This window comes from Lichenostomus cassidix, chromosome 4, assembly GCF_008360975.1.
Source record: "Lichenostomus cassidix isolate B80296 chromosome 4, HeHo_3.0, whole genome shotgun sequence".
In the NCBI taxonomy this organism is placed as follows: Eukaryota; Metazoa; Chordata; class Aves; order Passeriformes; family Meliphagidae; genus Lichenostomus; species Lichenostomus cassidix.
Genome location: NC_139484.1, coordinates 5,850,633 through 5,868,617, shown reverse-complemented (window position 1 = coordinate 5,868,617; position 17,985 = coordinate 5,850,633). Strand labels below are relative to the sequence as shown.

Sequence of the window (17,985 nt, the reverse complement as noted above, 5' to 3'; positions counted from 1 at the left end):
AGGTGTGATTCAGCAGCTTGTTGTGGGCATGTTAGGAGACACTCACATGGGGCTGCAGACTTCTTCAGACTTCTTGTGCCAACCCTCCACTTCCTCTAAAATCATAATCACCTCCAGAGCTCTTCTCACCATACCCAAGTGCTTCGCGAGTATTAATCCATTCATGACAAAATACATTTGGCAACACTGTTACAGCCTTTCTTAAAACCAAGGAACTGGGGCATATCTTATGTATGTTAATACCCAATAGCACGGGGTATTCAACATCCTTAACTACAGGATCTTTCCTTTCCTTCCTCCTGCACTGTATACTGGAACAGAAGCCAAAGTGCTGCAGGTATGAACCAGCTCTGATTCAGCATCAGCAGCGCTGCTCACGGCGTGCACTAATCAAACAACAAAACCTTTCCTGGGAAAGATCTTGTCCCAGAATAAAAATTTGGTGCCTTTGAGTCCCCCATTCCAATGCATAAACTGCAGGATTGACAGGCAGCAGAGAGGGATCTTTCAGTAACAGATCACCATGATTTACAGGCTCACTAGAAGCAACAACGTCAGGATCTTTGAAATCCAACACTCAAGTCTGATTATGCAACTTGCATACTTTGCTGATCATGTTTCCAAAGTTTTGCTGAGCGAGGTGTATTGTCCCCATGCCCTGTGGCTGTCAGATCCTGCTGATCAGAGCAACCTTGCAGCTCCGTGTGGCAGCAGCAGCCAGGCTGGCACAGCCCCTGGAGATCCCACTGCTGCACAGACTTCTGGTGAGGGAGACCATCTCCTGGTTTGATTTTTAATTGAAAAACTGTAATTGTAGCAACATCAGGCCCCAGCTTGCATAATGAATAGAGTGTGGACCACTGAAATCTATGGCACAGACTACTCCTACTTCACCTAATTAAGTAACAATTCACATTTAGGAGCTTTTCCATGTGCATATGTAAAGCCTGCTAATAAAAGGGGAAAGTTTTGTTGTTGTTAGGCTGCAGGAACTTAGGAAGCTGCTGAAAAGTCTGATAGAGTATTTAGCTTTGTGGTTATAGCCTGACTGCTTTTGTTTTTAACTCTAAATGGTTTTCTTAAATTTCTCTCTTACCATTTGTTTTGCTGCACTTATACTTTTATAGCCATTTCACTATCCTGTAGTAATTGTGACCATCTTTTTCACCCATTCTGTGTTGTTCTATATGGATGCTTTTCCTTTTCCACTTTCTTCTGCTTCCTCAGCACACTGGGAGTGGCAAGTGTTTGGATAAGTGTGCACATGCTTCAGATCTACATCCAGCTCTACAGAACTCTGGAAATAATTATTCTGAGAAAAACTGTGTTCATCCTCCACAGCAATTGCGTGGAACATATGAACTTGCACAGTTTCTGCCATGCAGTCCAGCCACTAAGCAGTTGTGAGAGGAGGTGTTTAGCACAGCTTTTTCAAAGACCAACCTGTCAATTTCTGAGAGTGCGGAAGTGTTTCAAGGAACAGCTTCTGTGGAAGAAGTTTCAAGGACTTACCCTTTGGTGTGTCTTCCTGAGAACGGCGACAAGTACTCCTGAGACCTCCATCTGCTAAAGTCACTATTCCAAAATGTGGAGGTGGGAAGATTTTGAATTGAATATTGCAATACTTTTAGTATAGATCAAAAAAAAAAAGTGATCATTGCCTTAATGGTGACTCAAGTGCTTTCCAACTGGGATTTCCTTAATACTGAAATTAAGGTGGGTAAGACTATGGAAAAGTTTTCCCTAGCCAGATGCAATTTTAGGAGAAAAAGCAAGCATCTGACTATAGGGTCCTACCAAGGGAAGACTCAAAAAATACAGCCTTGAATATTGGTGGTGAAAGTAGCTCCACCTAGAATAGGTATAAAAATACAGATGTGCACACTCTTCCTAAGTGACTACATAATTATAACAACTCTTTTGCCACCTTTGCCATTTTCCTTCCTAGTTGGTGCTATTGTTATCTGCTGCGTAGTTGGCATGATGACTCAGATGATAGAATTATGCTGGAAATTATATATACATGGAACACTAAGGCCCAAGAATGCTAATTCTTCTGGGCAAACAATCTAGAGTTTAGGGCTTTTTTGTATTTATTGTGCCAAGCACTAGACATACAGTATTATGTCTAAGAATAGAAGTTTTATATTTGAACTACTGCTTTCAAGCTGAACCTCAAAACAAATGGTGCTGTAGTTCAAGGTTTGAACTTGGCTGTTGAAAAGAAAATCAACAGTGCAATTTTCTTTATCATGAGCAACTACATCTACCTATGGCTTTGAGTGTATAATAAGAAGCTTAAAAGAGTCTCAAACAACTGGAGTTTTCCACTGTAGTTTTTGTCCTCATTTGCTCTGGTAATCATTCAAGCTTAGCAGCGTTGGTTGAATTCAGATACAGGTAAACTGTATTCCGACGAAGTTCAAAGAAATGGGTGCAGCTGATTGAGCCATATCATAAAAAAAGACATTTATACAGAAAATGATGTCTTAATGATGCCTGCCCTGATCAATGTGGTCATATTTTGCTTTTCATCTTTTCATTTTGCTTTTCACTCCTTTTTTTGATTGAATACCAGGTTTCTATCTATGGAGTAAACTATCCTTCTGGAAATTCTAGCTAGATGATAAGTAATTTGCCTTTCTGAAGAATCTTTCATTAAGAAATATCTTCTGTGATGTAAGTTAGATACATATGTCACCTCTTGCCTACAAGTAAACAGATAAAATCAGTATTTTTGACTGATCACCTTGTATAAAGTCATTTTCATTTATTGATAATGTCTCTGCAGCATGACAAGTATGAAGTTAAAGATTGTCAGATTTGTGACTAATTATTACATTAATAATAATGGGACATGAAAAAAGCTTATAGGAATCAGGCCAAATGTTAGCATAATGCCACACATACAGAAATAAGTGTTTTGAAGGGACCAGGACCTTGGCTGCTCTGACCTGGACACTGTACAAGGCCTGACTGATAGAAAATGTTCAGAGCTTAACTGTGGAAAAAATAGTTTTCTCGTATTTATTTCAATGCTGACTTGAATCAGCTAAAATCACAAGTCATTGAAACAGGCTGGGATTTTTTTTTCTTTTTGTGATAAACATTATAACAGACTCTGAAAGCTGGAGAAGGTGAGATAATAGCAGTAGATGGTACCAATCTACTGTTTCACACTGAAAAGCTTCTTGCTGCTTGAGTAGTCTCCCTGAAATGTGTATTGAATGTTTGGGGGCAAAGAAAAGGAGGCAGAAGCTGGCCTTAAGAAACTCCTATTAGGATGAGTCCACTGTAACTCTGCTCTAGACTCCTGGCACCTTCTGGAGAGGCTCCATCATATCTGATTGCTAGTGGAGTGCAGGGCATGTAATGAAGTCATGCTTTATCGTCGCTTATTAAAACAGCTGTCTAAGGTCATAAATACAACGAGCTGTTTTTATTACCAGGGGCACTCCCATAAGTGTGAAGGTGATGATTAACACCATATCTCTAGTTCTGCTTTCATCTTCAGCCTTGTGGCAGATGCTTGTCTCCAGGGTTGTTTAAAAGCCATCAGAAGATGTCTTAATCACTGGTGACCTCTGCAAGAGCTTTGGTGGCTTCTACATTGATCTGACACACAGAGTGCTCCTCAGGCAAGCATGAAGACAGGCTTCTTTTATTGATTAGCCAAATTGTCTAGCCTTCCTGTTTTGTCTCCTCGATGGCAATTAAGAGAGAAATCCATTGAGGCAGTGGTGGCAGTGAACCTTCCCCTCTGATACAAATACCCTTAATCGGGCCTCTCAGCTAATTTGTGAAATTGTTCTGTATCGACTTCGCTTTGAAGCAGGATTTCATCCTATGGCCCCATCAGTGATAAATATACATCTTCCTGTTAGCCAAGAAGGCTTTTGCTAAGTGTGGTGTCTTTTGCTTCTTATTTTACAATCCTAATCCCACTGTTGATTCCAGTAATCTTTCCTGCACCATAAACTGTTATTTTCTTGAGGGAGAACCTGGGTGAGTTTTGTAATTTTTTTTTTAAACCAAGATAATTAATATTAAAACAAGCAATGAGAATCTAGGAGTCTTTGAGACAGGGGGAGGCCAATTCTTGATGTGTTTTTAGCATCCAGACTGTAAAGAGGCCACAATGTTCCTCAGCCTGCAACTAAGACTGATACCTAAAATAGAACCAGAAGATCATTGTGGTGACTCAACTAAAGAATGGCGATTAGCTTTCTACACCCTAAAATATGATTGTGCAGGTTAGGATAGTGATTGTTTCAGGAGAACACAACTTTTGGATGTTTCCTTACTCGTGTGACTCCCTCTGTTTCTGAGCAATGGAAATACTTCACTTGGCTAATGAGAAATGAAGCATTTCCTCACATCTTCCCCAATAATCACTTACCTAACCCCCACCCCAAACTAAGGCATTAATCCTTTACCTCCATCTTCCCCATCTGTTTTATACTGTTTCATGGAAGGCCAGGACTTGTTCATCCTTTTTTATGTGGAAGTGATATTTTAGATTTGGAACATTTAGATAAATAACTGGGATTGTTCATAGCTTATGTCACTATGACATCACTCTGTGATGAAGGGCAAAATAACTTGGTTGGGGCAGAGGGGATGCCCTGGACTGGGGCACCAGCACAGGCTGGACCTGGGGCTGAGCACCCTCCAGATCTGGCAGCTCTTCCCCCTCTTATGCACATGCATTCAGTTTTGTGTGTCGATGATTCACTCTCCTCCCGTGTATGAGTTAAATGCAAAAATGTTATCTAAGAGAATCTGTGAGATTTGGTAAATGGAGGTGCCAGGGAAGTTCTGTGTGAGCAGGAGTCTGATTTAGCATCTGTTCTCCTAGTTAGAAAGTGCCCCGTTGTACTTGGGGTGCCAAGGAGGATTTTGGCAGGGGGGAAAGGTTTGACTTACCCAGGTGCCATCTCCGTCAGCACGGAGGATTTACAAACCTGGCATCCTCTCTTTCCGTCTCCAAATCACGGCACGCAGTGAAATGCAGTGACACGAAAGATTAGTCTTCACTCGACGAAGGAATTGCCAAATTAAATGATGACAGATGGAAAAACTAAAGGCCACAGTGTCAGGGGTCTGTCCATAGCCCTGGTCTTTAGGAGGAGGCAAACACACAGCTCAGCTGGTGCTGCAGGAGGTACGTGTCCGGTGGGAAGGCAGCGCTCGGGCTGTGCCGAATCGATACCTGCTATCGAAGATAGCAGCGCACAGCGCTAGGGCTAACCCAGTGTTATTAGAAAATGATATATTGCACATTAGGGTGGATAATTCATGTCGCCTTCATCGGCTCAGACCGTCGTGAAAATCCATAAATCATTTTCTCGTTCATGTATCGCCTAAGCGCGATTTGTCACTCGGCATTAGCGGGAGGGCGGCCGCGCATCCCTGCCGCTTCCCAGGCACCGCTCGGAGACCCAAAATGGAGACCCGGGCTGCGCTCGGAATCGCGGGGGCAGCTCGGATACCCGGGCTGCGGGGCTCCCGCTGCCAGCGCCGCCGGGCGCCTGGGGAGGGCGGGAGGCTGCTCCCCCCGCGCCTATACCCGTGTATGGATATAAAATGTGTATGTTCCCTCGCGGCTGCTGCCCCCCGCAGCACGCCGTCCCTGCGGAAGCCTCGCGTGGGTGTCGCGCCTCGAGCGCGCGTGGGGAGCGCCCCGAGCCCGGGGATGTGTCACCCCCTACCTCTGGGGCTCCCCCCAGCCCACGGAGGCGGGCACGGACACGGACACGGGCACGGACACGGACGGGCTCGGTCTCCCGGGTGTCACCCGCTGCGCCCGGGCTGCCCGCATTCCTCGAAGGCGGGAGAGGTGGCCGCTCCGGGGGCTCCGGCGGCGGGGCCAGGAGGGCTAGAGCCGGGCTGCCCCGGCTACGCTCAGAGCCGGACAGCGGCCGCTTCCCTGTGGGCATCCAGGATCTCCGCTGTCCGCGCCAGGAGCTGGTAGCAGCGCACGGGCAGGTGAGCGGCGGCGCTTCTGCACGGAGAGGGAAGGCAGCGAGCTCCCCGTTCGCATCCAACAGGCAGCGGCGGCAGCCGGGCATTCAGAAGAAATTGTTCCATTTTTCTGGAAAACACCCACCGGAATCGCCCCGCCGACTGTGCCCCGCGCTGCCACAGAGGCCAGGGGTGGGTAGGGGGACACCCTGAAGGGGAGGATAGGACGCAATTTGGGGGAGAGGGGGCATCTCCCTGCCCGCCGCGCCGGCTGCCGCTTCCCTGTCCCTCCCTCCCGCGGCGAGGCAGCACCGCCCGCCGCAGCTGCACAGCCGGCGGTGGGAGCGCTGCGGGGCGCGCAGGGCTGGGCGGCGAAGGCAGGCAGGGCCAGGCGGCGGGCGCGGTGTCCCGGCGCGGTGCGGTGTCCCGGCGCGGTGCGGTGTCCCGGCGCGGCGCGGTGTCCCGGCGCGGTGCGGATCCGCGCTGTGTCCCCCGCGGGGCGGAGGCGGCGCTGCCGGGCGCAGTGCGGCGCTGCGGGCGCTGGGGGGCGCTCGCCGCCCGTGAGAGCGGCCGGGCCGGGCCGGGCCGGGGGAGGGCGGGGCGGGGGCGCGGCGGAGCTGCGGGAGCCGCGGGGGGACAGAGTTTGGGCATCGCCGGGAGCCTGCCATCGGAAGGGACCTGCGAGACTATCTGGTTCCAACCCCCTGCCGTGGGTAGGGATATCTTCCGCTAGACCATGTTGCTCAGAGGCACGTCCAGCCTGGCCCTGGACATTTCCAGGGATGGGGCATCCGCGGCTTCTCGGGGCTACCTGTGCCAGGGCCTCGCCGTCCTGATGTGGATTCCTGCGTTTCCGCAGGAAAAACGCACCTCCTAAGCGTGTGCTTCATTGAGATGTGTGGATGGAGCCGCTGCTGACTGATGGATTAGAGATGGGGTCAGAGCAGGAGCTGCTCGTCACTGCTTCGTGCTGCTCTTCAAAAAACTGTAACATCTTTTGGGGAAAAGAACCCCACAATAACTACAACTCTTTTATTTTTACTCTTTATTCATCTGGTAGCCTTACGGACGTGCATCTGTCAGCCAGAAGCGACAGCCGCTACCGGAGCGTTTCCCTTGGATTCCTCTGACAGACTTCCCACCCGAGGGATGCCCCCGCCCGCCCCCGCAGTACCCAATGACAGAGAGCATTTCTCGTTTTCCCTCTTCCACCGTACCCGACGGCCTCCTGTTACACTAGTGGAAATTCCAGAATGGAAATAGAAAAACACAGGCGGCAGGCTCGTGATTCTTTAAATTGGCCAGAGCTGGAAACCCAGCACGGATGAACGCCGGAAAGTTGCGCTCTCTCCACTGTGGAACACACCAATTAGCTAAGCTTAGCCCCCCGCGGGGCGGGGAAGGGGAGAAAGGAACAACAATAACACCACTCCCAAGCTTCCCCTTGTTTACCCTTCTTCTAAAAGCGTTACTGGAAAGGAAAGTTAGCGGCTGGCTGGCTGGCTGGGTGGAAACTCCCTCTCCAAGGAGCGGGGCTGTTTACGTTCCACCCGGCGCGGGTGCGCGCGCGCGCGCCAGGGACGGAGCGGCGACCTCCCTGCTGATCCAGCGGCCGCGGCGAGGGGAGCAGGCAGGGATTCGGGAATGAGGCAGGGATTCGGGAACGAGGCAGGGATGCAGGGCAGAGCAGGGATGCAGGGCAGAGCAGGGATGAGGGAACCAGGCAGGGACTCCGCGGCGGCAGCGGCACACTGAAGCGCCCGGCGCGCTCCCTGCGCGCGGCTGGGCCGTGACGCAGCGCACTTGACGCGCGGCGCGGCCAATGAGACACCGCCCCCGGGGGCGTGCCGGGCGCCGATTGGTTGGCAGGAGCAGGGCGCTGCGCAAAAACAGCGCAGCGGAGCGCTGCCCGCTCAGAAACTGCCGGCAGAGACCCGAGCAGCCGGAGCGGAGCGGAGCGGAGCGGAGCCGAGCCGAGCCGGAGCCCAGCGGCGGCGGCGGAGACACTCGCAGACACAGGGGCTAGACGCGAACGCGGCAAGAGAGGAGAGGAAAAAAATCCCGCCTCGATCGGCAAGCAGAGATGATGATGAACATACTCATAGCAATAAAAGAAGAAAAGGAAATACCTTTAATAGAAGAGAGAAAAATCTAAAATCCTTAAATAAAAAAGAGGAAATCCCAGGGACATCAGGGAATGAAAGTTTTGGGTAGCAAAGCTGCTCTCTGCCTTTTTTTCTTTTTTATATGAAATCTTTTTGCGGTTAATTTTTTTTTTTTTTTTTTAATTTCGCGGGTTTCTGCCTTTTCCTTGCATCCAAAGAGGGCATGTCCACCGGCTGTTCCAGCAGCATCTACCCTCCAACTCCCACCAGGAAGACAAACCGAGGACAATCTTGAAATACAAAAATTTTCTCCCTGGGATTTGCTGCTCCTGCTGTCTCCGCCGCCACTGCTGCTGCCGCGGTGCAGTGCCAAGACTCTCGGAATAAATAAAAGAGGGCTACTGTGTGTCTCTAGCTACAGCCGGCTAATAGCTATTTTAGTTGGCCGTATATTTCGAAGATCACAGATGAAGTGGGGACGCCTGTCTTCTTCATTTGGGCAGCGTGTGAAACCATAATACCCGTAACATACAGGAGAGAGATGGGGGAGAAAAAAAATCCTAACATGAATCAGAAGAAATAGTATCTAGCATCCCCCCACCCCCCCAAATCAACCTCTCCCCCCCCCTCCCCCGATCCCTCTCTCTCTCCACACGCTTGCAGGCGCGGGCACGCGCGCGCGCGCACACAGACACAGACGCACACACACACACACACTGTAGTGTGTGTATTTTCAGAGGAGGAGGAGGAGGAGGTGGTGGTGGCTTTTGGAAGAGGAGGCAGCGGTGGTGTCGGGGAGGGGGGAATCTCTTTCCCCGTTTGGAGATGATTGTGCTATTCCTCTTTGCCTTGCTCTGGATGGTGGAGGGGGCTTTTTGCCAGCTCCATTACACGGTGCAGGAAGAGCAGGAGCATGGCACGTTCGTGGGGAATATCGCCGAGGACCTGGGCTTGGACATTACAAAACTTTCGGCTCGGCGCTTCCAGACGGCGCCCAACTCCCGCAGCCCTTACCTGGAGCTTAACCTCGAAACCGGGGTACTCTACGTGAACGAGAAAATCGACCGGGAGCAGATCTGCAAGCAGAGCCCCTCCTGCCTGCTGCACCTAGAGGTCTTCCTGGAGAACCCCCTCGAGCTGTTCCGGGTGGAGATCGAGGTGCTGGACATCAACGACAACCCGCCCTCCTTCCCGGAGCCCGACCTCACCGTGGAGATCTCGGAGAGCGCCACGCCGGGCACCCGCTTCCCGCTGGAGAGCGCCTTCGACCCCGACGTGGGCACCAACTCGCTGCGCACCTACGAGATCACCCCCAACAGCTACTTCTCCCTCGACGTGCAGACGCAGGGCGACGGGAACCGCTTCGCCGAGCTGGTGCTGGACCAGCCGCTGGACCGGGAGCAGCAGGCGGTGCACCGCTACGTGCTGACGGCGGTGGACGGCGGGCAGCCCCAGCAGCGCACCGGCACCGCCCTGCTCACCGTCAGGGTGCTGGACTCTAACGACAACGTCCCCGCCTTCGAGCAGCCCGTCTACACCGTGTCGCTGCCGGAGAACTCGCCGCCGGGCACCCTGGTGCTGCAGCTCAACGCCACGGACCCCGACGAGGGGCAGAACGGCGAGATCATCTACTCCTTCAGCAGCCACATCTCCGCCCGCGCCCGGGAGCTCTTCGGCATCGCGCCGCGCACCGGGCGGCTGGAGGTGAGCGGCGAGCTGGACTACGAGGAGAGCAGCGTGTACCAGGTGTACGTCCAAGCCAAGGACCTGGGGCCCAACGCCGTGCCGGCCCACTGCAAGGTGCTGGTGCGGGTGCTGGACGCCAACGACAACGCGCCCGAGATCAGCTTCTCCACCGTCAAGGAGGCGGTGAGCGAGGCGGCGGCGCCGGGCACCGTGGTGGCTCTCTTCAGCGTCTCGGACCGCGACTCGGAGGAGAACGGGCAGGTGCAGTGCGAGCTGCTGCAGGGCGACGCGCCCTTCCGCCTCAAGAGCTCCTTCAAGAACTACTACACCATCGTCACCGAGGGGCCGCTGGACCGCGAGCAGCCGGGCGGCGACGCCTACACGCTGACCGTGGTGGCCCGGGACCGTGGCGAGCCGCCGCTCAGCACCAGCAAGTCCATCCAGGTGCGGGTGAGCGACGTGAACGACAACGCGCCGCGCTTCAGCCAGCCCGTGTACCAGGTGTACGTGAGCGAGAACAACGTGCCCGGCGCCTACATCTACGCCGTCAGCGCCACCGACCGCGACCAGGGCGCCAACGCCCGCCTCGCCTACTCCATCCTGGAGAGCCAGATCCAGGGCATGTCCGTCTTCACCTACGTCTCCATCAACTCCGAGAACGGGTTTCTCTACGCCCTCCGCTCCTTCGACTACGAGCAGCTCAAGGAGTTCAGCTTCCAGGTAGAGGCCCGCGACGCGGGCGAGGAGCCGCAGCCGCTGGCCGGCAACGCCACGGTGCACATCATCGTGGTGGACCAGAACGACAACGCCCCCGCCATCGTGAGCCCCCTGCCCGGCCGCAACGGCACCCCGGCGCGGGAGGCGCTGCCCCGCGGCGCCGAGCCGGGATACCTGGTGAGCCGGGTGTCGGCGGTGGACGCCGACGACGGGGAGAACGCCCGCCTCACCTACAGCATCGCGCGGGGCAACGAGGCGGGGCTGTTCCGCATGGACTGGCGCTCCGGGGAGCTGCGGACGGCCCGCAGGGTGCCGGCCAAGCGCGACCCGCAGCGCCCCTACGAGCTGGTCATCGAGGTGCGCGACCACGGGCAGCCGCCGCTCTCCTCCACCGCCGCCGTGCAGGTGGTGCTGGTGGACGGCGCGGGCGAGCGCTCCGGCGGCGGCGGCGGTCCGGCCGCGGGCACGGGAGCGGGGGGCGGCGGCGGCGGCTCCGGCGAGCATCGCCCCAGCCGCTCCGGGGGGGATAACTCGCTCGACCTCACCCTCATCCTCATCATCGCCCTGGGCTCCGTCTCCTTCATCTTTCTGCTGGCCATGATCGTGCTGGCCGTGCGCTGCCAGAAGGAGAAGAAGCTCAATATCTACACCTGCCTGGCCAGCGACTGTTGCCTGGGCTGCTGCTGTTGCTGCCCCTGCTGCAGCCGGCAGGCGCGGGCCCGCAAAAAGAAGCTCAGCAAGTCGGACATCATGCTGGTGCAGAGCTCCAACGTGCCCAGCAACCCGGCGCAGGTGCCGGTGGAGGAGTCGGGCAGCTTCGGCTCCCACCACCACAACCAGAACTACTGCTACCAAGTCTGCCTCACCCCCGAGTCCGCCAAAACCGACCTGATGTTCCTCAAGCCCTGCAGCCCCTCTCGCAGCACCGAGGCCGAGCACAACCCCTGTGGGGCCATCGTCACCGGCTACGCCGACCAGCAGCCCGACATCATCTCCAACGGCAGCATTTTGTCCAGCGAGGTAAGGACCGGCACCCCCCAGCCCCCACACCGGGAGACTTCATCCCCAAGTCATCCCCAAGCATCCTTCCGCAAGCCACGGGCCGCTTTCCCCGAGCTCCCGCTCCTCCTCTCCCGTTTTGCATTCCCAATCCTCCTTCCTTCCCCTTTAATCCGTCCGCTGTCCATCCCCTCTTTCCCTCTGCTCTTCGGGAGGCTTCAGCGACGAGCGGGGGTCTCACGGGGAAATGCGGTGTAGATCCCCCGCCCCGCTGGTTCCCTCCCGCCCGGGCTGAGCAGCTGTTGCAGCCAAGCGTGTCCCCCCCGAGCCCCCCCCGACTCCCTCCCCGGTGCTTCCGAAGGAATCTGGGCAGCATCGGTGCGCAGAGATGCCCCCGAGGCAGCGCTAGCTGTGAGTGGATCGCCTGTGGGCTGAGAGGTGGGGGGGTTACGGCTCTTGGCAGAATCTCTGCACTTGACAGGACTGAAGTGACGTGGGGTGTGATCACAGGATGTTCTGGAGCAACGCTTTAGACCCGTGGCTTTTGCCTTCCTGAAATCTTTGCATGGGTTAGTAAGACTTTGGGGGAAACCCCCTTTGGGACTGTGAAGATCACTATGGTTTGCAGGAGCTTTAATTAATTTGTGAATTAGGGTTTAATAATTGACTTTTCTTTACTCTATTTGTACAGCTCTGTATAGCCCGAAACCTAAGTTTGCAAAGAGAAGCAGCAAGAAGGAGTTTCTGTAAAATTATATGCTGAGACTTAAGGCTCCCTGCAGTGTTGCCTATGTTGTGTTACCTGGTGTGTAGAGAGTTTTTATCAAAGCATATACCGTGCCCCTGTTGCTCCCCCATTAATCATTCTGTACTGGATTAGCTCACATATACTCTCAGTACCTCTTTGCCTATGCGCTTGTGAAAACCTGTGATTGTGAAAACCTCACAGTCTCTCTTAACATACTGAGACCTGAATGTTGTCCACTCTGACAGAGGTGGATTGAATGGTATGTTTTAAAGCATTAAGTTTTGCAGTGACATTTCTAATGTTGGTTTGTAATACTCACCTTTCCTCAAAATGTCTATATAAGTCTTGGCGTCTGCTGCCTTTTTGATGACTTGAGGGTATCTGTGTATTTTTTACCTTAGGGTACAATAACAGTGCCATCTAAGTAGTCCACAACTCTAGAAATAGTTATGCTAATGTTTTGTGGGAGTCCTTGTGATGCCCAACAGTGTGCACTGTGAGAAAACGTCAGAATCTTGTCTCAAAAAACTGCAGAAAAAAACCCCTCGTGCCTTTCCATCTGTGTGACTAAGAGCTGTTTCCCCCCCAGCCCCCAACATTCTAGAAACAGATTTTGCAGGCCTACTTGCAGCTAAGCATTACCATTTATAGTGAATGGGGTGAGCTGCTCCCTTGTGTAATTTCTACTGCTGGTTACAGAAATATCAAGAGTTAAAATATTTCCCAATATTTTCTTTTTTTTCCTAGACAAAACATCAGCGTGCTGAGCTCAGTTATCTAGTTGACAGACCTCGACGAGTAAACAGGTAGGAGCTCTGCAGCCTTGCTTTCCTCATGCATGCTTTAGCAGGTCTGAATGGGGTGCAGAAATGTGTTTACTGCAGATGTAACCACAGTAGTTAAGGTAGTAGTAGTAAAGCAGTAAAGCAGTGGGAAGTCAAATGCATGTGGATGCATTGAATGAGTTTGAATTACGGCTTTTCTAAACTGGTTTCAAACTGACTGAAAAGAGAACAAAATCTCAGTTTGCATTAGTCTAAAACGTGCTTCAAATACTTATGAGTATGCTTCTGTAGGGTCTCCCAGAAAATGTTATCTCACTGAGGTAAAATTCAGCCAACCTGCTTAAATAAATGCTTCCAAATTACTTTTACCGACTACATGAAGCCCAGGTGGAGTAAATAACCCTTGCTGTCCCTTCCAGCCAGGCTCCCAAGGTCTGAAAATATCTCGTTTCATTTATGGTGGGCAGGGCACCTCTGTGGAAGCATGCAGCAGGGAGGAGTGGGGGGGAATGCAGCGCCGTGTTTGGCCATGTGATGGCGGAAGAATGTTTTATGAGCTCCTCTTTCATGTTTATTCTAATGTAAAGATGTTTCTGTGTCTAGTTCTGCATTCCAGGAAGCAGACATAGTAAGCTCTAAGGACAGTGGTCATGGAGACAGTGAGCAAGGAGACAGTGATCATGATGCCACTAATCGAGGTCAATCCTCTGGTAAGTCTGATAAGAGAATGGAAATAGTGGATCTTTAAGTAGGGAGACTAGAAGGAACAGTTACTTACAGGAATAAAACACAAGAGAGGTATAAATAAGGTGAGCATCTTGTATGGGAGGCTGGGTTTAAGTCAGCTTGCTGCCACAGCTGCCTGGGCAAGGAGGCAAATCTGAACCTCTTCTGATCACGGGGCTGAGTTTATTTTATCCATGGGGTTGGGGGTGGGAATTGGTGTGTTATACTGCATCATTCACTGGAGCAAAACTTCCTGCACATTAAAGCAAGGTTGCTGGTGCATTTTATAGTTCATTTTTTCCTATGGCAGATTTAGAGCATTTCAAAGCTCTAAGCAATTTTGTTTAGTAGGCACTTCAGCTGGCATGGCAGTGGGAAGTGAAGGGGGAGTTCCCAAGGGAAAGAATGAACCCAGTGATTGAATGACAGCCAGACTGTGAGGGTTTTTTTGCTGGGGATCAGTGGAGACACATTGGGTGCTCTGAATGTGTAATACCTTAGCATTTTCGGAGGATTGTGTTTTAATTCAAATTGAGGCACCATATAGTGCAAGTGGTCTCCATGTTAATAAGGTATTATTAAATACATTTTCTTGACAGAGGAAAGAAAGGCTTTAAAAGCCTATGAATCACTTAGAAAACACACACATTGCAGTGTTATCCCCATATGTAGGGCTTGCTGTCTTAGTTCTCATACTGTCAGTTTGCTTCTGAAAGGAACATTTGTTCAGAGCCGGTGCATTAGAATTCACGCTCACCCTCGCACTGCATTTTAGTTACAAATGCTGTGCTTGCTTTCCTACCACAGCCTCCACAGGTCTGGCCCATCTTTGTTCCACACAGTGTTTTCTTTCCCCTCGTTTCCTTTGTGCTCTGTCGTGTATAAAGATTTGCTACAAGTGTGTCATACAAAAAACTGTCAGTTGTCCTTTTTTTTTTTTTTTTTTCTTTTTCCCCCCAACCCCCACCTTAGAAGCCACCAGGGCAGGGGACCCAGTGCTGTCACAGCAGTGCTGCCTCACCCTCCTGCTCTGTTAATGTCCCCTCTTTTCTTGCTGCTGTAGTCCCTGTGCCCTTAACGATGGGAAATCCAGGCAGCAGGGGAAGAAGAGGCTGCCACAGGGCCTCTTTCTATTGCTGCAAGTCATTAATATGCAGACCTAATGAGACTTGAGAAGAGCCAAGAGTCTCTGGAGCTCTCTGCTTCTTGCAGGGCTTCATGCTAAGTGAACAGAGTGTCTATTTTGTGTCTGGGAACCTGACAACAAACCAGGTCTTGCCAGAAGTTTACATCCGAACACAGAGCCTCTTTCATTTTTGGCCTATATATGGCGTATGATTTATTATTGTTCGAAAAAGCCATGTATTTAGCCTCCCCCCACCCTTTCTTTTGCACTGTTTCTGGTGCAGCAATCAGTGCTACTGAGTTATAAAAAGCTCCCTCTCCTCCTGCCCTCCCTGCATTCCTGTTTTTTTTTCTCTTTTACGCATTTTACTGCAGCAGTCATCTCCATGAACATTTCAATCAGCTTAGTCCCTCAACATAATGAACCATAATAACCAAACAGGAGAGAAAAGAATAAACATCTGCAGAAGGGGCTGGATTTGACTGATGGTGGGAATATAATCATATAGTTGCACATCAACTGAAAGCTATTTTCTTTTAGATGCATTCTGTGCTGTTATTGTTGTGCCTCTGTTCTTTTATTCTTTCCATCCATTTTAAAAGTAGACTATGAATACTTGCTGTATTTGGCATTGATCCTTAGTGGGGTAAATTCTTCTTCATTCCTATTTTATCAAATAGTAGGAAAAAAACTACTCTGTACTTTTAAATAATTTCAAATCATTTAATGTGATTTGTGAACTTCTGTGTCTTCAATGGTGATGACATGGGAAGTAATGAAAGCTGACAATTAGGCTTGGTCTACTCCCAATTAATAGTTTGAAATGAAAACTCAGAACACTCAGAAGTTCACAGATCACATCAGATTTTTAAAGGATTTGAAATTATTTAAGAATCTGATGTGATTTGTGAACTGCTGTGTCTTCAGTGGTGATCACATAGGAAGTAATGAAAGCTGACAATTAGGCTTGGTCTACTCACAATTAGTAGTTTGAACTAAAAAGTCAGAATACACCAATTTCATATACTGGTGCTGAGATTTGAGAATAATTTGCATGCACCATTTTTTTTTTTTTAAATTCTAGTCCCGAATAAATATTTAAGTACAAATCTCTGTAGAAATTGCTTTAATCTTCTATGTACATATATATTTTTCCTCTAAGTTTTGGGCTGAATCATGCTTTCATAATGCAAAGAATGTGCCCTTTTACCTCAGTGATGACAAGATATTTTGGCATAAAAACTTCACTCTTGCTATTAGCTTTTGGTGATGAGTTTTATTGGGAGAAAAAGGAGCATAAATCTTGTTTGATCTTGGATAGCTAGAGGAAACATAGAGGGAATGCCTCCCCAGTTTTCTTGGTCATTCTGATGCTCTATAATAATTTTTTTCTAAATTACTGAAGGAAAACCCACTGATTGATAACATGGCAGCAGTTTGGGCTGGTTTTTTTCCAAGATGCTACCTGATACTGTGCAGCATCATATTTGTTTTGAAAAGCATCTAAAAATATTTTGTAGGTAATTCACATTGACAGACGAAACTCATTCCCCACCAGTTTTAGTCAGCAACATGTTTTGCTGGCAAAACATATTTTACTGTTCTGTCCATGACTTCTGTCACTAGTGAGCAATGCTGTGGCACACAAGTAGCTATTCTGTAGTAGTCCATTGCTATCCAAACTGGGTGTCATGGTCAGTTATTAACTGGGAAGGAAAACATGCAGGGTGAAAATCTATCACACTGCCAGAGCTTTATCTTGCACAATTAAGTGAAAAGTCTGAGCTATGCTGTTCTACATATCATAAAATGTTTTCTTGGGTTTTGAAATAAGATCATAGCTCACCTTTTCACAAAATGTTTCCCTAATAGTGATTTAGTCATGTTTCAAATGTGCTGAAATGTATGGAAGGGATTCATATTTTTCCCTTGCAAGTACCACATGAATGCCTCATAATTATCCATATTCTTACCTAACCTAACACTGATGAAGCACTAAAGTACTGTTGTCTGCTTTTGGCAGGGAATGGCAAGTAGTGAGATGCTCAAGATCTTATTTTTCTGTGGAGTGAGTAGTTATTTCATTGACTGGGATAGCAACCCAGGCTTTTTGAAAAAATGACTTTACGAAGGTGAAGAAGTGCAGGAGGCTTTTGGCAAACAGAGGAGGGGTTTCTCAAACCCTGAGTTCTAATGACTTGTGCTCTTCTTGGAAAATTGTTGAGAGAAAAGCTGCTCTTTGCCATAGAACAAACACAACTCACACAATGCTTCCACCTCTTATTAACACACTGGATTTCAGCCCTGTGATGGAGGAGCAATTCTCAAGCATGAGCTTAGTTCATTTCCCATGGTTGATTAAATTCTTGGCCTGCCTTGTGAAACTGCCAGCTTGGGTGCCAATTAATACTCTGCATGTGTGTACATTTAAATAGTATGATTAGACACCTGTCCTGTAAGATCTGGACTCGTGCCACCAACTTATTTCATGTGGCTGCTCGCTAGCTACTTAGCTTTCCCAAGCAGAGTCCTTCACAGTATTGCTCTTTTTCCATGGAATTGGCCCAATGTGTCAGAGGCACTTCAGGAGGGAGTGGCCAAGATGTGAAGCCAAGTAGATGCACGGCCATGTAGATAGTATAAAATGCAGCAGCTTTTTGGATCTGTTTTTGGGCAGTTTACACTGGTGACTGGCTGAAAACTAGGCTTCCACCAGCAGATTTGATGGAGGGAAGTGATAAGGCTCTAATACAGAGGCACAGGGTGAAACATTGACTCACATCTTTCCAGGACAGATTAGGTGAATGCCAAGAGGGTTCATTACTGCAGAAGAGCTGCAATATTGCAGTGTCCAGGAGGAGAAGAATACAGAAGTCAGAAGAAGAATTTTAGTGATAAAAGGACAGAGAAAACGAGTATTTCTTCTGAGCCTATGCAGACTGACAGCTAAATCCTGTTTTGAAGATCACTTGGGCAAAAAGTCTATCTCAGATAAACTGAGAGTGAACATGAAAATGGCTTAGAAAAGTGCTTTGACTCAAGCTAAGGGCTATTTCTATTTCTTTTTTTTCCTTTTTTTTTTCCTCTTCTTCCTTGGCCTGCATGCTTAATAATGTTCACATCTCAGTG

The 17,985-nt window shown here is 49.9% G+C and overlaps 2 protein-coding genes across 4 annotated transcripts in view; both read left to right on the top strand.

Annotated features, from left to right (window-relative positions):
- The first annotated feature begins 653 nt into the window (after nucleotides 1-653).
- On the top strand, nucleotides 654-7,626 carry LOC146437732 (uncharacterized). Its single transcript, XM_085059858.1, has 3 exons — nucleotides 654-764; nucleotides 5,392-5,988; nucleotides 7,025-7,626. Exons 1-3 carry the CDS (start codon nucleotides 654-656, stop codon nucleotides 7,202-7,204), a joined length of 888 nt encoding a protein of 295 aa, XP_084915984.1. The 3' UTR covers nucleotides 7,205-7,626.
- A 58-nt stretch (nucleotides 7,627-7,684) lies between these two features.
- PCDH10 (protocadherin 10) overlaps nucleotides 7,685-17,985 on the top strand; it is a 34,697-nt gene continuing 24,396 nt past the window's right edge. The window contains exons 1-3 of one of the 3 annotated variants that reach the window (XM_085057666.1): nucleotides 7,685-11,492; nucleotides 12,967-13,025; nucleotides 13,608-13,714. In XM_085057666.1, coding sequence (XP_084913792.1) covers nucleotides 8,895-11,492; nucleotides 12,967-13,025; nucleotides 13,608-13,714 — 2,764 coding nt within the window. In that variant the 5' untranslated portion in view covers nucleotides 7,685-8,894. The remainder of the gene's footprint in view (nucleotides 11,493-12,966; nucleotides 13,026-13,607; nucleotides 13,715-17,985) is intronic. The other 2 variants (XM_085057667.1, XM_085057668.1) reach the window with 2 other exon arrangements.